Genomic DNA, 14,467 nt, shown 5'->3' on the forward strand with positions numbered 1-14,467 from the left:
TATCAAGCAACCCAACAGTCCCAACAGTTAAATCCTCCAACCACTCTTAAATAGCAAGAACAGTGAGTGTTGTTTTTCACAGCTTGATGCCATTTCTCACAAGTCACTATTGCACCAAAGTTACAGATTCCTTTCAAAATTAAAAGGAATATCATAGACATACTTGACTTTCTCATTAGTACAGAACACAAGTTTCTCCCCATCACATTTTTAAAAAAATTTACTTTTAGTTATTTTATTTTTGCCCGTATTGGGTCTTCATTGCTGTGCACGCGCTTTCTCTAGTTGTGGCGAGCGGGCTTCTCATTGCGGTGGCTTCTCTTGTTGCAGAGCACGGGCTCTAGGTGCACAGGCTTCAGTAGTTGTGGCACATGGGCTCAGTAGTTGTGGCTCGTGGGCTCTAGAGAGCAGGCTCGGTAGTTGTGGTGCACAGATCAAACCCATGTCCCTGCATTGGCAGGCGGATTCTTAACCACTGTGCCACCAGGGATCAAACCCGTGTCCCTGCATTGGCAGGCGGGTTCTTAACCGCTGTGCCACCAGGGATCGAACCCATGTCCCTGCATTGGCAGGCGGATTCTTAACCACTGCGCCACCAGGGAAGCCCCCCATTACATTTTTATGACTCATCAATAGGCACAGTTTATGGAAAACATGAAAAAGGCCAAGAGAAGAAATGAATCAAGACAAAAGCTGGAAAATATGCTACATTTAGGCATCTTAAACTGACTAAATATCTACCATTTCTGTTAAAGCTAACCTCTTTAAATGGGAAAAATATTTGGGTACATAGATACAGAGAGAAAAGTGTAAGTCTAATTTAGAGACCTGTTCACCCTAGTCAAAACCTCTAAAGCCTGGGGAGTCAAGGAGAAAACACAGTAGAAACAGAGTAAAATTATTTGACCTAATCCACCAGACTGACACAAAACTACATGAAATAACAATTGGACCCTAAAGATATGAGAAGTAACAAAACCTACTAAAAATATCCATCTCTGTTTCCCAGTAAAACAACTTTATCCCAACTTTCTCCTGTTGAAATCTCAGTGCATCTTGGCTAAAGTGTAAGTAGGGTTCTTAGCCTTGGCTGCGTATTAGGATCTCTTGGGGAACTTTCAGAAGTCCCAATGCCAAGGCCTCATCATAGACCAGTTAAATGAATTTCTGGCAGTGGATCCAGGAACCGGTACTTATTAAAGTTTCCCAGGTGATTCCAATATGAAGCCAACACTGAGGTTCTCTGATTTTATGTGTAAGAGAATTTCCATTCCAGCAACATGGCAGAGACTTTCATCACTTACTACCCAGGCCTTGGCCCCAAGATACACCATTCCCCTTCTCCAAACACAAAGAAATGCTGGATTAATTAGGGGGGGAAACTGCCACATAAATGAACATGAAATAAAGAAAAGGAAATCTTCAATCTTCAGAAATGAAAAGGACACTTAAGAGCAGAGCAGTAAGCCTTGGGAGATGGCACAGAGATACTCTGCCAAATAGCTAAGGAGCTCAGACTTTAAAATCCACCCATAAACAGAAAACATGGCATTGGGTTAGCTTAAGGTTGAGAAAGAGAACTGAGACCCCTTCATAAACCTAGGACCCTGGGAAGACTGAGCCACAATGAAACACATACTTGCCAAAGGCAAGCCAGTAAAGCCATATTAAAATAAGACCTAACTGTCTTTAATACAAAAGCATTTCTAGGAATAAAAAGTGTCATTATATAACAACAAAAAAAAAAGGGAATAATTTACCAAGAAGATAACAATCCTGAACCTGTATGTACCTATAAAATATCTTTCAATCGCAGAGGACTATAGTTCAAAGGGGTCATTAGTGTTGTAGGGCTAACTTCAACTAACTTCTGGCCTCCACTGTTCTGATGTGAAGTCAACTCCTAATCATACTGATGCTCTGTCTTAGTCTGTTCAGGCTGCTATAACAAAAATACCAGACTGGGTACCAACATTTATTTCTCACAGTTCTGGAGGCTGTAAAGTCCAAGATCAAAGCAGGGGCAGATTTGGTGCCTGGTGAGGAGCTGCTTCCCTGTTCATAGGTGACCACCTTTTCACTGTATCTTCACAAGGCAAAAGGGGCAAGGGAGTTCTCTGGGGTCTCTCTCTCTTTTTTTTTTTTTTTTGCGGTACGTGGGTCTCTCACTGTTGTGGCCTCTCCCGTTGCAGAGCACAGGCTCCAGACGCGCAGGCTCAGCGGCCATGGCTCACGGGCCCAGCCGCTCCGCGGCATGTGCGATCTTCCCGGATGAGGGCACAAACCCGTGTCCCCTGCATCGGCAGGCGGACTCTCAACCACTGCGCCACCAGGGAAGCCCTCTGGGGTCTCTTGTATAAGGACACTAATACCATTCATGTGGGCTCTACCCTCATGACCTATGTACCTCCCAAATGCTCCACCTCCAAATACCACCACATTGAGGATTAAGTTTCAACATATGAATTCTGAGGGGACACATTCAGTCTATAGCACTCCCCCTACATGATAAGTTGTTTTTCTCTTGCTGCCTTCAAGATAATCTCTTTGTGTTTAGGTTTCAATAGTGTGACTATGATGTGTCTAGGTATAGATCTCTTTGTATTTATCTTAATTGTGGTTCGTTAAGCTTCTTAAATTTGTAGATTGTTTTTCCTCAAATTTGGAAGTTTTAGGTCACTATTTCTTTCAACAATTTTTTGTCCCTTTTACTCATTTAGCTAAATGAGAGCTGATAGATTTAACAAAATAGATGTTACAGTCATACAAAATTGAGCACAGACTGAATTTGTGCCTGAACTTGATATAAGTCAATTTGATTGCTTTCTAAAAATGACAGTGGACTTAACGTGTATTTCAGTGTGTATTTTGGGTTAATTTTACCATTGACTATATAAAGTCTGCATATGTAAAGGTTTAGGGAAAAGAATATACTTCTATCCATGTTCTGAAGTGAGGATTTTGACTTTTAAAAATAGAGATACGGATATATTAAATAAGACAACAATTACATATTTAAAGAATAATAATTCAGTGGCAGATCTAAATTCTATTGAGTTAGTAACTAAAAACTATAATTGATATTTAAACCCAGCATGATATGTATGCCCAGCATCAGTGATTAGCACAATATTTCCTAGAAGACTTTGGAAGTAGACTGCTAAATTCAGATCCCAGCTCTGTCACTAGCTGGGTGACCTTTGGCAAGTTACTTAACTCTCTTTGCCTTGGTTTCCTCATCTGTAAAATAGGAATAATAATAGTACCAGGGGCTTCCCTGGTGGCGCAGTGGTTAAGAATCTGCCTGCCAATGCAGGGGACATGGGTTTGAGCTCTGGTCCGGGAGGATCCCACATGCTGCGGAGCAACTAAGCCCATGTGCCACAGCTACTGAGCCTGTGCTCTAGAGCCCGTGAGCCACAACTACTGAGCCTGTGTGCCACAACTACTGAAGCCCACGTGCCTAGAACCTGTGGTCCACACAAAGAGAAGCCACCACAGTAAGAAGTAGGCACATGGCAACAAAGAGTAGGCCTTGCTCACTGCAACTAGAGAGAAAGCCCATGTGCAGCAATGAAGACCCAACGCAGCCAAAAATCAATTAATTAATTAATTTAAAAAAAACAGTACCAACTCATAAAATAATTGTGAAGATTAAATCAGGTTAAGGTAGAAAATACACTTAGAAAAGTATTTAGGGACTTCCCTGGCGGTCCAGTGTCTAAGACTCCATGCTCCCAATGCAGGGGGCCTGGGTTCGATCCCTGGTCGGGGAACTAGACCCCATATGCCGCAACTAAGAGTTCACATGCCGCAACTAAGGCCCGGTGCAGCCAAATAATAAATACTAAAAAAAAAAAAAAAAGTATTTAGCATACAAGTTGCAGTGAATGCTAGCTGTCATTGTTATCTACACCAGGGGTCAACATTTTCTTAAAGGACCAGATAGTAAATAGGGTTTGTGGGGCAGATGATATCTGTCACCACTACTTTTTCTCTGTAGTGCTAAAATGTGCATGGCTGTATTTTAAAAAAGAAACCCAAACAAGCAAACAAAAAACAAAACAAGAAAAAACAGGCATCAGGCTGCATTCATGCTGTGGGCCAGAGTCTGTCAATCACTGATGATCTATATGGTGGTAAAATAAAATTTTTTTCCTCTCACATGACAGTCTGGGCATGAGTGGCATCAGTTCAGCATGGTAACTCCACAGAGTTGGTGATTCAGGTTCCTCATATTTTATTACTCTACCATCTCTAAGTTCTTGCTGCACAGTCCAAGATGCCTTACTACCACATCCACATTTCAATGGAAGGAAGGAAAGGGCATAAAGAGGTTATGCCACTTTCTGTGAGCAGTGGTTCTCAGGGTATTTGGCAATATCTAGAGATATTTTAGGTTGTCGCAATGGGCACTGGGGGCGGTGTGTACGTGTGCGTTACTGGCATGTAATAGGTAGAAGCCGGATATGCTGCTAGATCCGTTGTATAACGCACAGGATAGCCCCTGCAACAAAGAACTGCCCAGACCAAAACTCAGTGGTGCTGGGACTGATAAAACCTGTTATGGGAGCACCATTGTTTTCATCACAGTGGCTAGAAACTAAATCACACAGTCAAATCTGGCCTGCATGGGAGGCTATGAAATGTTGCCTTTCCTCTGGATGTTCATGTGCCCAGTAAAAAATGTCTTTTTTCTTTTAATTCTAAAACAAGGGGAGACATATTAGGGGCCAATTAGCAGTCTATGGCATATGTCTTTCTAGAAGATTACTCGATGAACATGGAATCAGAACTGAGGTATTAACTGAATTATGTTCATTGCTAGTATCCAGGTATGTATCCACAGGGTTATCACCATTCAGAGGACAGGAATCCTGTTTCTCAGGGCACCTTTTCCCTTGACAGTGTGGGATATAAATTCCTAAACGTTTACCCTTTGGTCATGCCCCCTTTTCAGTCATTTGTTAACACATTATTTTAACTAGGTACAAAACAACTGATTAAGTACAATTTTAGATGAAAAATCCTATTGTCTTAAGAATATACTTTCAGTGTTTCCAAGATTTCTAGTTTACCTGTTATTCCCTAGAATCAATTACTCTCTTTTATCCTCATAAAAAGAAAGTTTGGGGTTTCCCTGGTGGTGCAGTGGTTAAGAATCCACCTGCCAATGCAGGAGACACGGGTTTGAGCCCTCACAACTACTGAGCCTGTGCTCTAGAGCCTGTGAGCCACAACTACTGAGTCTGCGTGCCACAACTACTGAAGCCTGCGCACCTGGAGCCCATGCTCCACAACAAGAGAAGCTACCACTCCCTGGTGGCGCAGCGGTTAAGAATCCGCCTGCCAATGCAGGGGATACAGGTTCAAGCCCTGGTCTGGGAAGATCCCACATGCCGCAGAGCAACTAAGCCCATGCACCACAACTACTGAGCTACTGAGCCTGCGCTCTAGAGCCTGCAAGCCACAACTGCTGAGCCCCCGTGCCACAACTACTGAAGCCTGCGTGCCTAGAGCCCATGCTCCGCAACAAGAGAAGCCACCGCAATGAGAAGCCCGTGCACCGCAACAAAAAGTAACTCCAGCACACCGCAACCGAGAAAAGCCCGCGCACAGCAAAGAAGACCCAATGCAGCCCAAACTAAAATAAATAAAATAAAATAAATTAAAAAAAAGAAGCCACTGCAATGAGAAGCCCATGTGCCGCAACAAAGAGTAGCCCTCACTCACCACAACTAGAGAAAGCCCGTGCGCAGCAAGGAAGACCCAACGCAGCCAAAAATAAAAATTAATTAATTAAAAAAAAAGTTTGTTTCCTTTGTAAGACTTAAGCAGGTGGAAAAACTTAAACAACTGTAAATAATTATTCATTTTTCCTAGAATGAGATGCTTCTATAGATGACTGATTTCACTTACTATACGTTGATTATCTTTCAAATGCTTCTACTCTCAGGGTAATCTAATCAAAAGTTTGTGTGTAGGGGGAGGGAATACCTTGTTTTTTCCTCCATATTCTGATTACTCCTTAAAACCTCAGTTTTACAAATTGGTAGTCGTCTGATCTTTGATCAGTTACTTTTCTGGGCCTTTGCTTGTCTGTTTGCTGATGGATTAGGGTTAAGTAGGTGATTTTTTTTAAACTGAGGTATAAAATTGTAAGATCTAAATAAATAAGATATATTGTAAGATATAAATAAAGCTGTAAGATATTTAAAGTGTACCATGTGATGGTTTGGTACACATATACACTGGGAAAGGATTAACTCCATAGAGTTAATTAACACATTTATCACCTCACATATTTACTTTTTTTTTTTGAGAACATTTAAATCCTACTCTCTTAGCAAACTGCAATAATATGATACAGCGTTATCCACTATAGTCAACATGATATACATTAAATCCTCAGACCTTATTCATCTTATAATTGAAAGTTTGTACTTTCACCAACCTCTCCCTGTTTCCCTCGCCCACTCAGCCCCTGGCAACCACTTTTCTACTCTCTATTTCAAGGAATTTAACTGTGTGTGTGTGTGTGTGTGTGTGTGTGTGTGTGTGTGTGTTTTAAGATCCCACATATTAAGTGATACCATGCAGTATTTGTCTTTCTCTGTCTGACTTAATTCACTTAGCATAACATGCCCTCCAAGTTCATCCATGTTGTCACAAATGACAGGACTTCCTCCTTTTCATGGATGAATAAAGTCCATTGTATATGTGTATGTGTGTCTGTGTGTGTGTGTATCACAATTTCTTTATCCATTCATCCATGACACACACTTAGGTTGTTTCCATATCTTGGCTATTGTGAATAACGCTGAATACGGGAGTACAGATATCTCTTTGAGATAATGACTTCATTTCTTTTGGACATATACCCAGCAATGGGATTTCTGGATCTTACTGTAATTCTTTTTTTTTTGGCTATGCCACAGGGCTTGTGGAATCCTAGCTGCCAGACCAGGGATCAAACCTGTGTCCTCTGCATTGATGTGTGGAGTCTTAACCACTGGACCGCCAGGGAAGTCTCCCTGTAATTCTATTTTTAATTTCTTGAGGAACCTCCATACTGTTTCCACAGTGGCTGTACCAGTTTACACTCCCAACATCAGTACACAAGGGTTCCCTTTCTCCATATCCTTGCCAGCATCTGATATCTTGTCTTTTTGTTTTGTTTTGTTTTTTGGCTGCACCACACGGCTTGTGGGATTTTAGTTCCCTGGCCAGGGACTGAACCCTGGCCCTTGGCAGTGAAAGCACGGAGTCCTAACCACTTGACCACCAGGGAATTGCCTGATACCTTGTTTCTTTGATAAAAGACATCCTAACAGGTGTGAGATGATAGTTCATTGTCGCTTTGATTTGCATTTCCCCAATGGTTAGTGATGTTGATCACCTCTTTCACATGTATCTGTTGGCTACTTATATGTGTTCTTTGGAAAAATGTCTATTCAGGTCCTTTTCCCATTTTTTAAATTGGGTTGTTTTTATTTTTTTGCCTCTGAGTTGTATGAGTTCCTCCTATTTTGGGGATGTTATCCCCTTATCAGACATGGGGTTTGCGAATATTTACTCCTATTTAGTAGGTTGCCTTTTTACTTTTTTGATGGTTTCCTTTGCTGTGCAGAAGCTTTTTAGTTTGATGTGGTCTATTTTTTAAAGTTTTTGCTTTTGCTGCCTTTGCTACTGGTGTCAAATCCAAAAAATCATTGCCAAGACCAATGTCAAGGATATGTTTTCTTCTAGGGGTTTTATAGTTTCAGGTCCTAAGTTCATGTCTTTAATCCATTTTGAGTTGATTCCTCTGTATGGTATAAGATAGAGGTCCAGTATCATTTTTTGTACGATGTTTGTTGTGGGCTTATCATAAATGGCCTTTATTATGTTAAGGTACATTCCCTCTATACCCAGTTTGTCAAGAGTTTTCATTATAAAAGGATGTTGAATTTTGTCAAAAGCTTTTTCTGCATTTATTGAGATGACCATGATTTTATCGTTCATTTTGTTAAAGTGGTGTATCATAGTGATTGACTGATTTGCAGATGTTGGACCACCCTTGCATCCCTGGAATAAATCCCACTTAATCATGCTGTATGATCCTCTTAACATGTTGGTGAATTTTGTTTGCTAACATTTTGTTGAAGATCTCTGCGTATATGTTTATCAAGGATATTGGCCTGTAATTTTTTCTTGTAGTGTCCTTGTCTGGCTTTGGTATCAGGGTAATGCTGGCCTTGTAAAATGAGTTTGTAATGTTTCTTCCTCTTCTAGTCTTTGGAAGAGTTTGAGAAGGATTATTATAAGTTCCTCTTTAAATATTTGGTAAAATTCACCAGTGAAGCCATCAGTCCTGGATTTTTGTTGGGAGGTTTCTGATTATTGAATTGATCTCCTTAGTAGTAATTGGTCCATTTAGATTTTCTATTTCTTCATGATTCAGTCTTGGTAGATTGTATGTTTCTAGGAATTTATCCATTTCTTCTAGGTTGTACAATTTGTTGGCATATAATTGTTCATAGTAGTCTCTTATGATCCCTTATACTTCTGTGGTATCAGCTGTAATGTCTCCTCTTTCATTTCTGAATTTAATTTATTTGAGTCCTCTCTCTTTTTCTCTTGGTGTGTCTAACTAACTATTTGTCTATTTATCTTTTTAAGAAACCAGTTCTTAAAAACTGGTTTCATTGATCTTTTCAACTGTCTTTTTAGTCTGTATTTCATATATTTCCACTGTAATGTTTTTATTTAACTTCCTTCTGCTAACTCTGGGCTCAGTCTGTTCTTATTTTTGTAGTTCCTTAAAAGTAGGTGATTTTATTTATTTATTTATTTATTTTTCGGTATGCGGGCCTCTCACTGTTGTGGCCTCTCCCGTTGCGGAGCACAGGCTCCGGACGCGCAGGCTCAGCGGCCATGGCTCACGGGCCCAGCCGCTCCGCGGCATGTGGGATCCTCCCAGACCAGGACACGAACCCATATCGCCTGCATCAGCAGGCGGACTCTCAACCACTGCGCCACCAGGGAAGCCCAAAGTAGGTGATTTTAAATGTTATATCTTGTGTTCTTCTACTCTTTTTCTGCTTTCTTTGATTTTAATTGAGCATTTTATATGATTCTATTTTTCTCTCCTCTCTTAGCATATTAATTCTTCTTTTTTTCCTTTTTTAGTGGTTGTCCTAGCGTTTGCTCTACACATTTACAACTAATCCAAGTCCACTTTCACATAGCACTATACCACTTCCCTGAGTTTTCTTTCAATCTCATATATCCTGGACTGGGTATTACAGTCTTGCAACCCAGGACTGTCAATAGGCATAGACCAAAAAAAAAAAAAAAAAAAGAAGCAGCTCTAAGCCTGCTCTCTGTGGCCAAAGGATCAGGAAAGGGGCAGCACAGCTCAGACCTAGCAGGGACCCCATCCCTGACTACATAGCTGGAGTGGAAAGTTGACCCACTAGGCCAGAACCAGAGGTGCCAATGAAGACCAGACAGGAAACTCCATTGCCCAATCCACATCCAGTGCAGCAGGTAGGCCCATGTTGCCTACACCAGCACCATCGATAGGCCCAGCCAATATCTCCCATTCTTCCACCCAGCAGCAGAAAGTGACCCAGGTCTGGCACCTCTTGGTCCTCTACACCAGGGGTCCCCATTCCCCAGGGTCACAGACCGTTACTGGGCCGTGGCCTGTTCTAAACCATTCCCCCACCCCCACCCCAGTGTGTGGAAAAACTGTCTTCCATGAAACCAGTCCCTGGTGCCAAAAAGTTTGGGGACCGCTGCTCTACACAGTGGCAAAGGATGACCCAGACCCAGTGTGTCCCAACTCCCCACTCAGTAGCAAAAGGTAGCCCAGAAAAGTGCCTTTCATGTCCACAGGCAATACCACAGAATGAGTGGGAGCCCAATTGCGGCCAGGTGGCCTGGTCCACAAGGTGAGCCCAAGAAGTGCTCACAGACCCACAGGCACAGCCACTATCTCCCACCTTCCACCTCGCAGCACCAGGCCTGGGGAAGGGCACTCTGCTCCAATGGGTGGCATCAGCAGGGACTGAGAAGAGAGCCCCAGCAGTGCCACAGGAACAAAACAAACCAGAACAACACTGCAAGGGCTCTAAAAAATCAGGGCAATTGACTGCTAAAATATATTATTTCACTATATTATTATTTTAATAGGATCAAGAGTCTCCTAACATAACATCCAAAACATCCATGATGAAATTTAAAAAAAAATCATTCAACATACCAAGAACCAGGAAAAACTTCAAAAAGAAAAGACAACTAAATGATGTCAACAGAAAGATGAATCAGGTTTTGGAATTATTTGACAAGAATTTTAAAGCAGCCATCATGAAAATGCTTCTAACATGCAATTTGGAATTCTCAAAACAAATGAAAAACAGAAAATCTCAGCCAAAAAAAAAAAAAAGCTATGAAAAAGAACCAAATAAAAATTATATAACTGAAAACCTACACTAACTGAAATAAAAAGCTCAAGGAATGGGTTCCAGAGTAGAATGGAGAGGACAGAGGATAGAATCAGCAAACCTGAAAACAAATCAAGAAAATTTACTCAATCTGAACAGAGTAAAAGTAGGCTGAAAACTGAGCCTCAGGGATTATGGTACAATATGGTACAGTAACAAAACATCTAACATTTCCATCATTAGAGTCCCAGAAGAAGATGAGGGAAAATAGCTTACAAAGGTATTCAAAGAAATAATGGCTGAAAACTTCCCAAAATTGGTGAAGACAAAAACTTATAGATTCAAGAAGGTTAGGAACCCCAAACAGGATAGACGTGAAGAAATCCACACTAAGACATATCATAATTAAACTTGTCAAAACCAAACTTTGGGACTTATCTGGTGGTCCAGTGGCTGAGACCCTGAGCTCCCAATGCAGAGGGCCCGGGTTCGATCCCTGGTCTGGGAACTAGATCCCGCATGCATGCTGCAACTCGGAGTTTGCATGCCAGAACTAAGAAGCCCGCATACTGCAACTAAGAGTCTGCATGCCGCAACTAAAAACATTCTGCATGCGGCAACTAAGACCCAGTGCAGCCAAAATAAATAAATAAATAGATAGATAGTTTTTCTAAAAGAAAGAAACAATCTTTTTTTTTTTTTTTGGCTATGCCATGTGACATGTGGGATCTTAGTTCCCCAACCAGGGACTGAACCTGTGTCCCCTGCATTGAGAGCACAGAGTCTTAACCACTGGACCACCAGGGAAGTCCCACGAAGAAACAGTCTTGAAAGTAGCCAGAGTAGAGCAACATATTGCCTAAGAACACCAATTCACATGACAGATTTCTCATCTGAAACCATGAAGGCCCCAATTAAGTACCACAGCATCTTTCAGGTGCTGAAAGAAAAGAACTGTCAACCACAAATTCTTATACCCAGGGAAACTATCCTTCAGAAATGATGGGGAAATAAATATATCTTCAAATGAAGGAAAACCAAATCCAGGGACTAAACAAATTTGTACTAACACAGAATCTACCATCATTTGTACAGGTAACAATCCTTGTTATCTGTACGCAGAGACTGAACAGATACAATTAGCCAGAAATACTTGAACCATAAAATGTTACACAGGTTTTCAAATGTCATTTTATTTAAAAAATAATAATTTTTAATTTTAAAAAGTGATTTTATAGAAGTTGTTAATAATTTGAGAAAATAGTCAAGATATAACATAAAGGAAACAAAAAAGAAACAGACAAAATTATACATACAGTTTTGTTTTAAATATCTGTAAGCATATAAAAGGAACTGGAAAAGAATATTCCAAAATGTTATCAGTGATTGCAATGATTGACTCCCATAGGAAATTAGGAATTTCTCCTGTTTCTGGAGTTTCCAATTTGACTAAAGTACTTGTTACTTTTAAATGCTTACTACCTGTGTAACCACTATGTACTGGAACTAGTAATACAAGGAACCTGCTAACACTCAGAGATTATGATTAACTGTGCAAAAGAATGGGGAATAGCCTCAATGAAATGATACAGCACAACTATTACTGCGCTTATCCAAAAGAGAAGAGTGTTGTCTTCTACATACCTGTGAATCTGTCCATTTTTATGCAAGTATTCCAACCCCTCCAGCACTTCTCTGAGTATTGTAGCAATGGTAGCTTCATCTAGGACTCCACTTTTATGTTCCCCCTTTGCCACAATGTGCTTAATAATATCCAGAACAGAACCTGAAAAGAGAAGACAGAGTTTTCCATAATTTTCTAACTCATTCAATATAATTCAGAACCATTTTTAAATCAAAACACATGTAAACCTTTTCATAAACTTAGCTGTGTAGGAAAGAAAGGAAAAAATAGTAAATGTAAGGAAATACAGATGTTTAAAGGTAATAATTTATTCTCGATTCCACTCTAAAACAGAAAGCAGCCTGCTAATATCCAAATAGTAGTGTTACACTGGCATCTTCTTTAGACTTCTAATGAGAATCTGAAAAAGGTAAAAGAGGATTTTTTTTCCTTTTCTGTATATTTTTTTTATTTTAATTTTTTTAAACATCTTTATTGGAGTATAATTGCTTTACAATGGTGTGTTAGTTTCCGCTTTATAACAAAGTGAATCAGTTATACATATACATATGTTCCCATATCTCTTCCCTCTTGCGTCTCCCTCCCTCCCACCCTCCCTATCCCACCCCTCTAGGTGGTTACAAAGCACCGAGCTGATCTCCCTGTGCTATGCGGCTGCTTCCCACTAGCTATCTATTTTACGTTTGGTAGTGTATATATGTCCATGCCACTCTCTCACTTTGTCACAGCTTACCCTTCCCCCTCCCCATATCCTCAAGTCCATTCTCTAGTAGGTCTGTGTTTATTCCCATCTTACCCCTAGGTTCTTCATGACATTTTTTTTCCCTTAGATTCCATATATATGTGTTAGCATACGGTATTTGTCTTTCTCTTTCTGACTTACTTCACTCTGTATGACAGACTCTAGGTCCATCCACCTCACTACAAATAACTCAATTTCGTTTCTTTTTATGGCTGAGTAATATTCCATTCACTCACTCTGTATGACAGACTCTAGGTCCATCCACCTCACTACAAATAACTCAATTTCGTTTCTTTTTATGGCTGAGTAATATTCCATTGTATATATGTACCACATCTTCTTTATCCATTCATCCAATGATGGACACTTAGGTTGCTTCCATCTCCTGGCTGGTAATAGAGGATTTTTAATCAGCTCTGAAGAATCCCTAGGTAAACCATGCCCATCAATAACACTTTAGTATAAGATATAACAATCCAATCTAGGCTTCCAACATCAGATTAGAGTATGCAACATTGTATAAAGAAAGATATAAAACACAGTTGAAACGCAGGTCAAATTACAGAAGAAAACTTGGAAAGTAAATATCATATGTGTATGCAAACTAATTTAAGGGTTAAAATTATGTTTCAGGTTAATAAGTAATAGAAATAAAACAGGTAAGGCAAAGAAAAATATGAAAAGAATAAAAATGGCAGTTCTTTTAAAATAACAGCCCAGATGTATTATCAATCCCATTCTTCCCAGGATGGGAAATAATGCTCCTCCTAAAAATCAGAGAGAGGGAGGGAAAAGACACCCATATAGTAATTAAAGTCACAGAATGCTGTCTACCACAACTGATGATTATTAAAAAAACGTCTGCTAGAGATCGGTAAGATTTCTGGCAGTACAATGGCCCATAAAGATCACAGAACCAAAGCAAAACAATCTCCAATATTAAAAACTGTGCCAAGAAATCTGAAACATAACATAAACTGCACTGAAAAGACTGGATGCCCATTTCTTGGCAAATGCTTCTGTTGAAAACATGCCCTGGTGGATGCTTTTTATTGCACACACTTAAAAAGAAAAAAATATACTTCCAAGTAGATGGAAAGAAGTGGTCTACATGGATTCCTCGAAAACATTAGAGAATTGAACACGTTTACTTTAGCTCCCATTTGAAATCCACTAACTTGATAAGCTTGATCACAAGGGCATAAACCCAGAATAAAAAAGAAAGCAAGAAAGAAGATAACAGAAGAGATATAGCACTAATTTTCTGGGAGAAAGCAGAAAAAGTAACTGATTATGCAGAGTGGAAAAATCTGTAACTTCAGTGCCTGCAAAGGAAGTATATCAATTAGGAAAAAGTAAATTCCCTACCCTAGAGCTCCAGAAAGGCTCAGAATACAAACACCAAAGACCACATAAGGGAAAGTGAGGGGGGACTGAAGCAAAGGGCTGAACACAGGAAAACTGGTTGAAAGTTCATATAAGGCAGAATAAGATTCCCAGATCCCTCCTCCCCACCCTGGAAGCCAGGCCATGACCACTCCCCACCTCCAGCAGGAGACAGGCAGTTTACTCTCTGTAGACCAAGAACCAGGGAGGCTTCAGATTCTAGGTAACTTTTTCTAACACTTTCCCCTCTTTATTGCTGGGATT

The 14,467-nt window shown here is 40.2% G+C and overlaps 1 protein-coding gene across 1 annotated transcript in view; it reads right to left on the reverse strand.

Annotated features, from left to right (window-relative positions):
* The window catches only part of OXSR1 (oxidative stress responsive kinase 1), a 103,312-nt gene that overhangs the window by 49,220 nt on the left and 39,625 nt on the right, over positions 1 to 14,467 (reverse strand). The window contains exon 4 of the mRNA XM_082639257.1: positions 12,075 to 12,216. Within this exon, the coding sequence (XP_082495383.1) occupies positions 12,075 to 12,216 (142 nt within the window). The remainder of the gene's footprint in view (positions 1 to 12,074; positions 12,217 to 14,467) is intronic.

This window comes from Mesoplodon mirus (genome assembly GCF_964341445.2).
Source record: "Mesoplodon mirus genome assembly, chromosome: 12".
Taxonomy (NCBI): Eukaryota; Metazoa; Chordata; class Mammalia; order Artiodactyla; family Ziphiidae; genus Mesoplodon; species Mesoplodon mirus.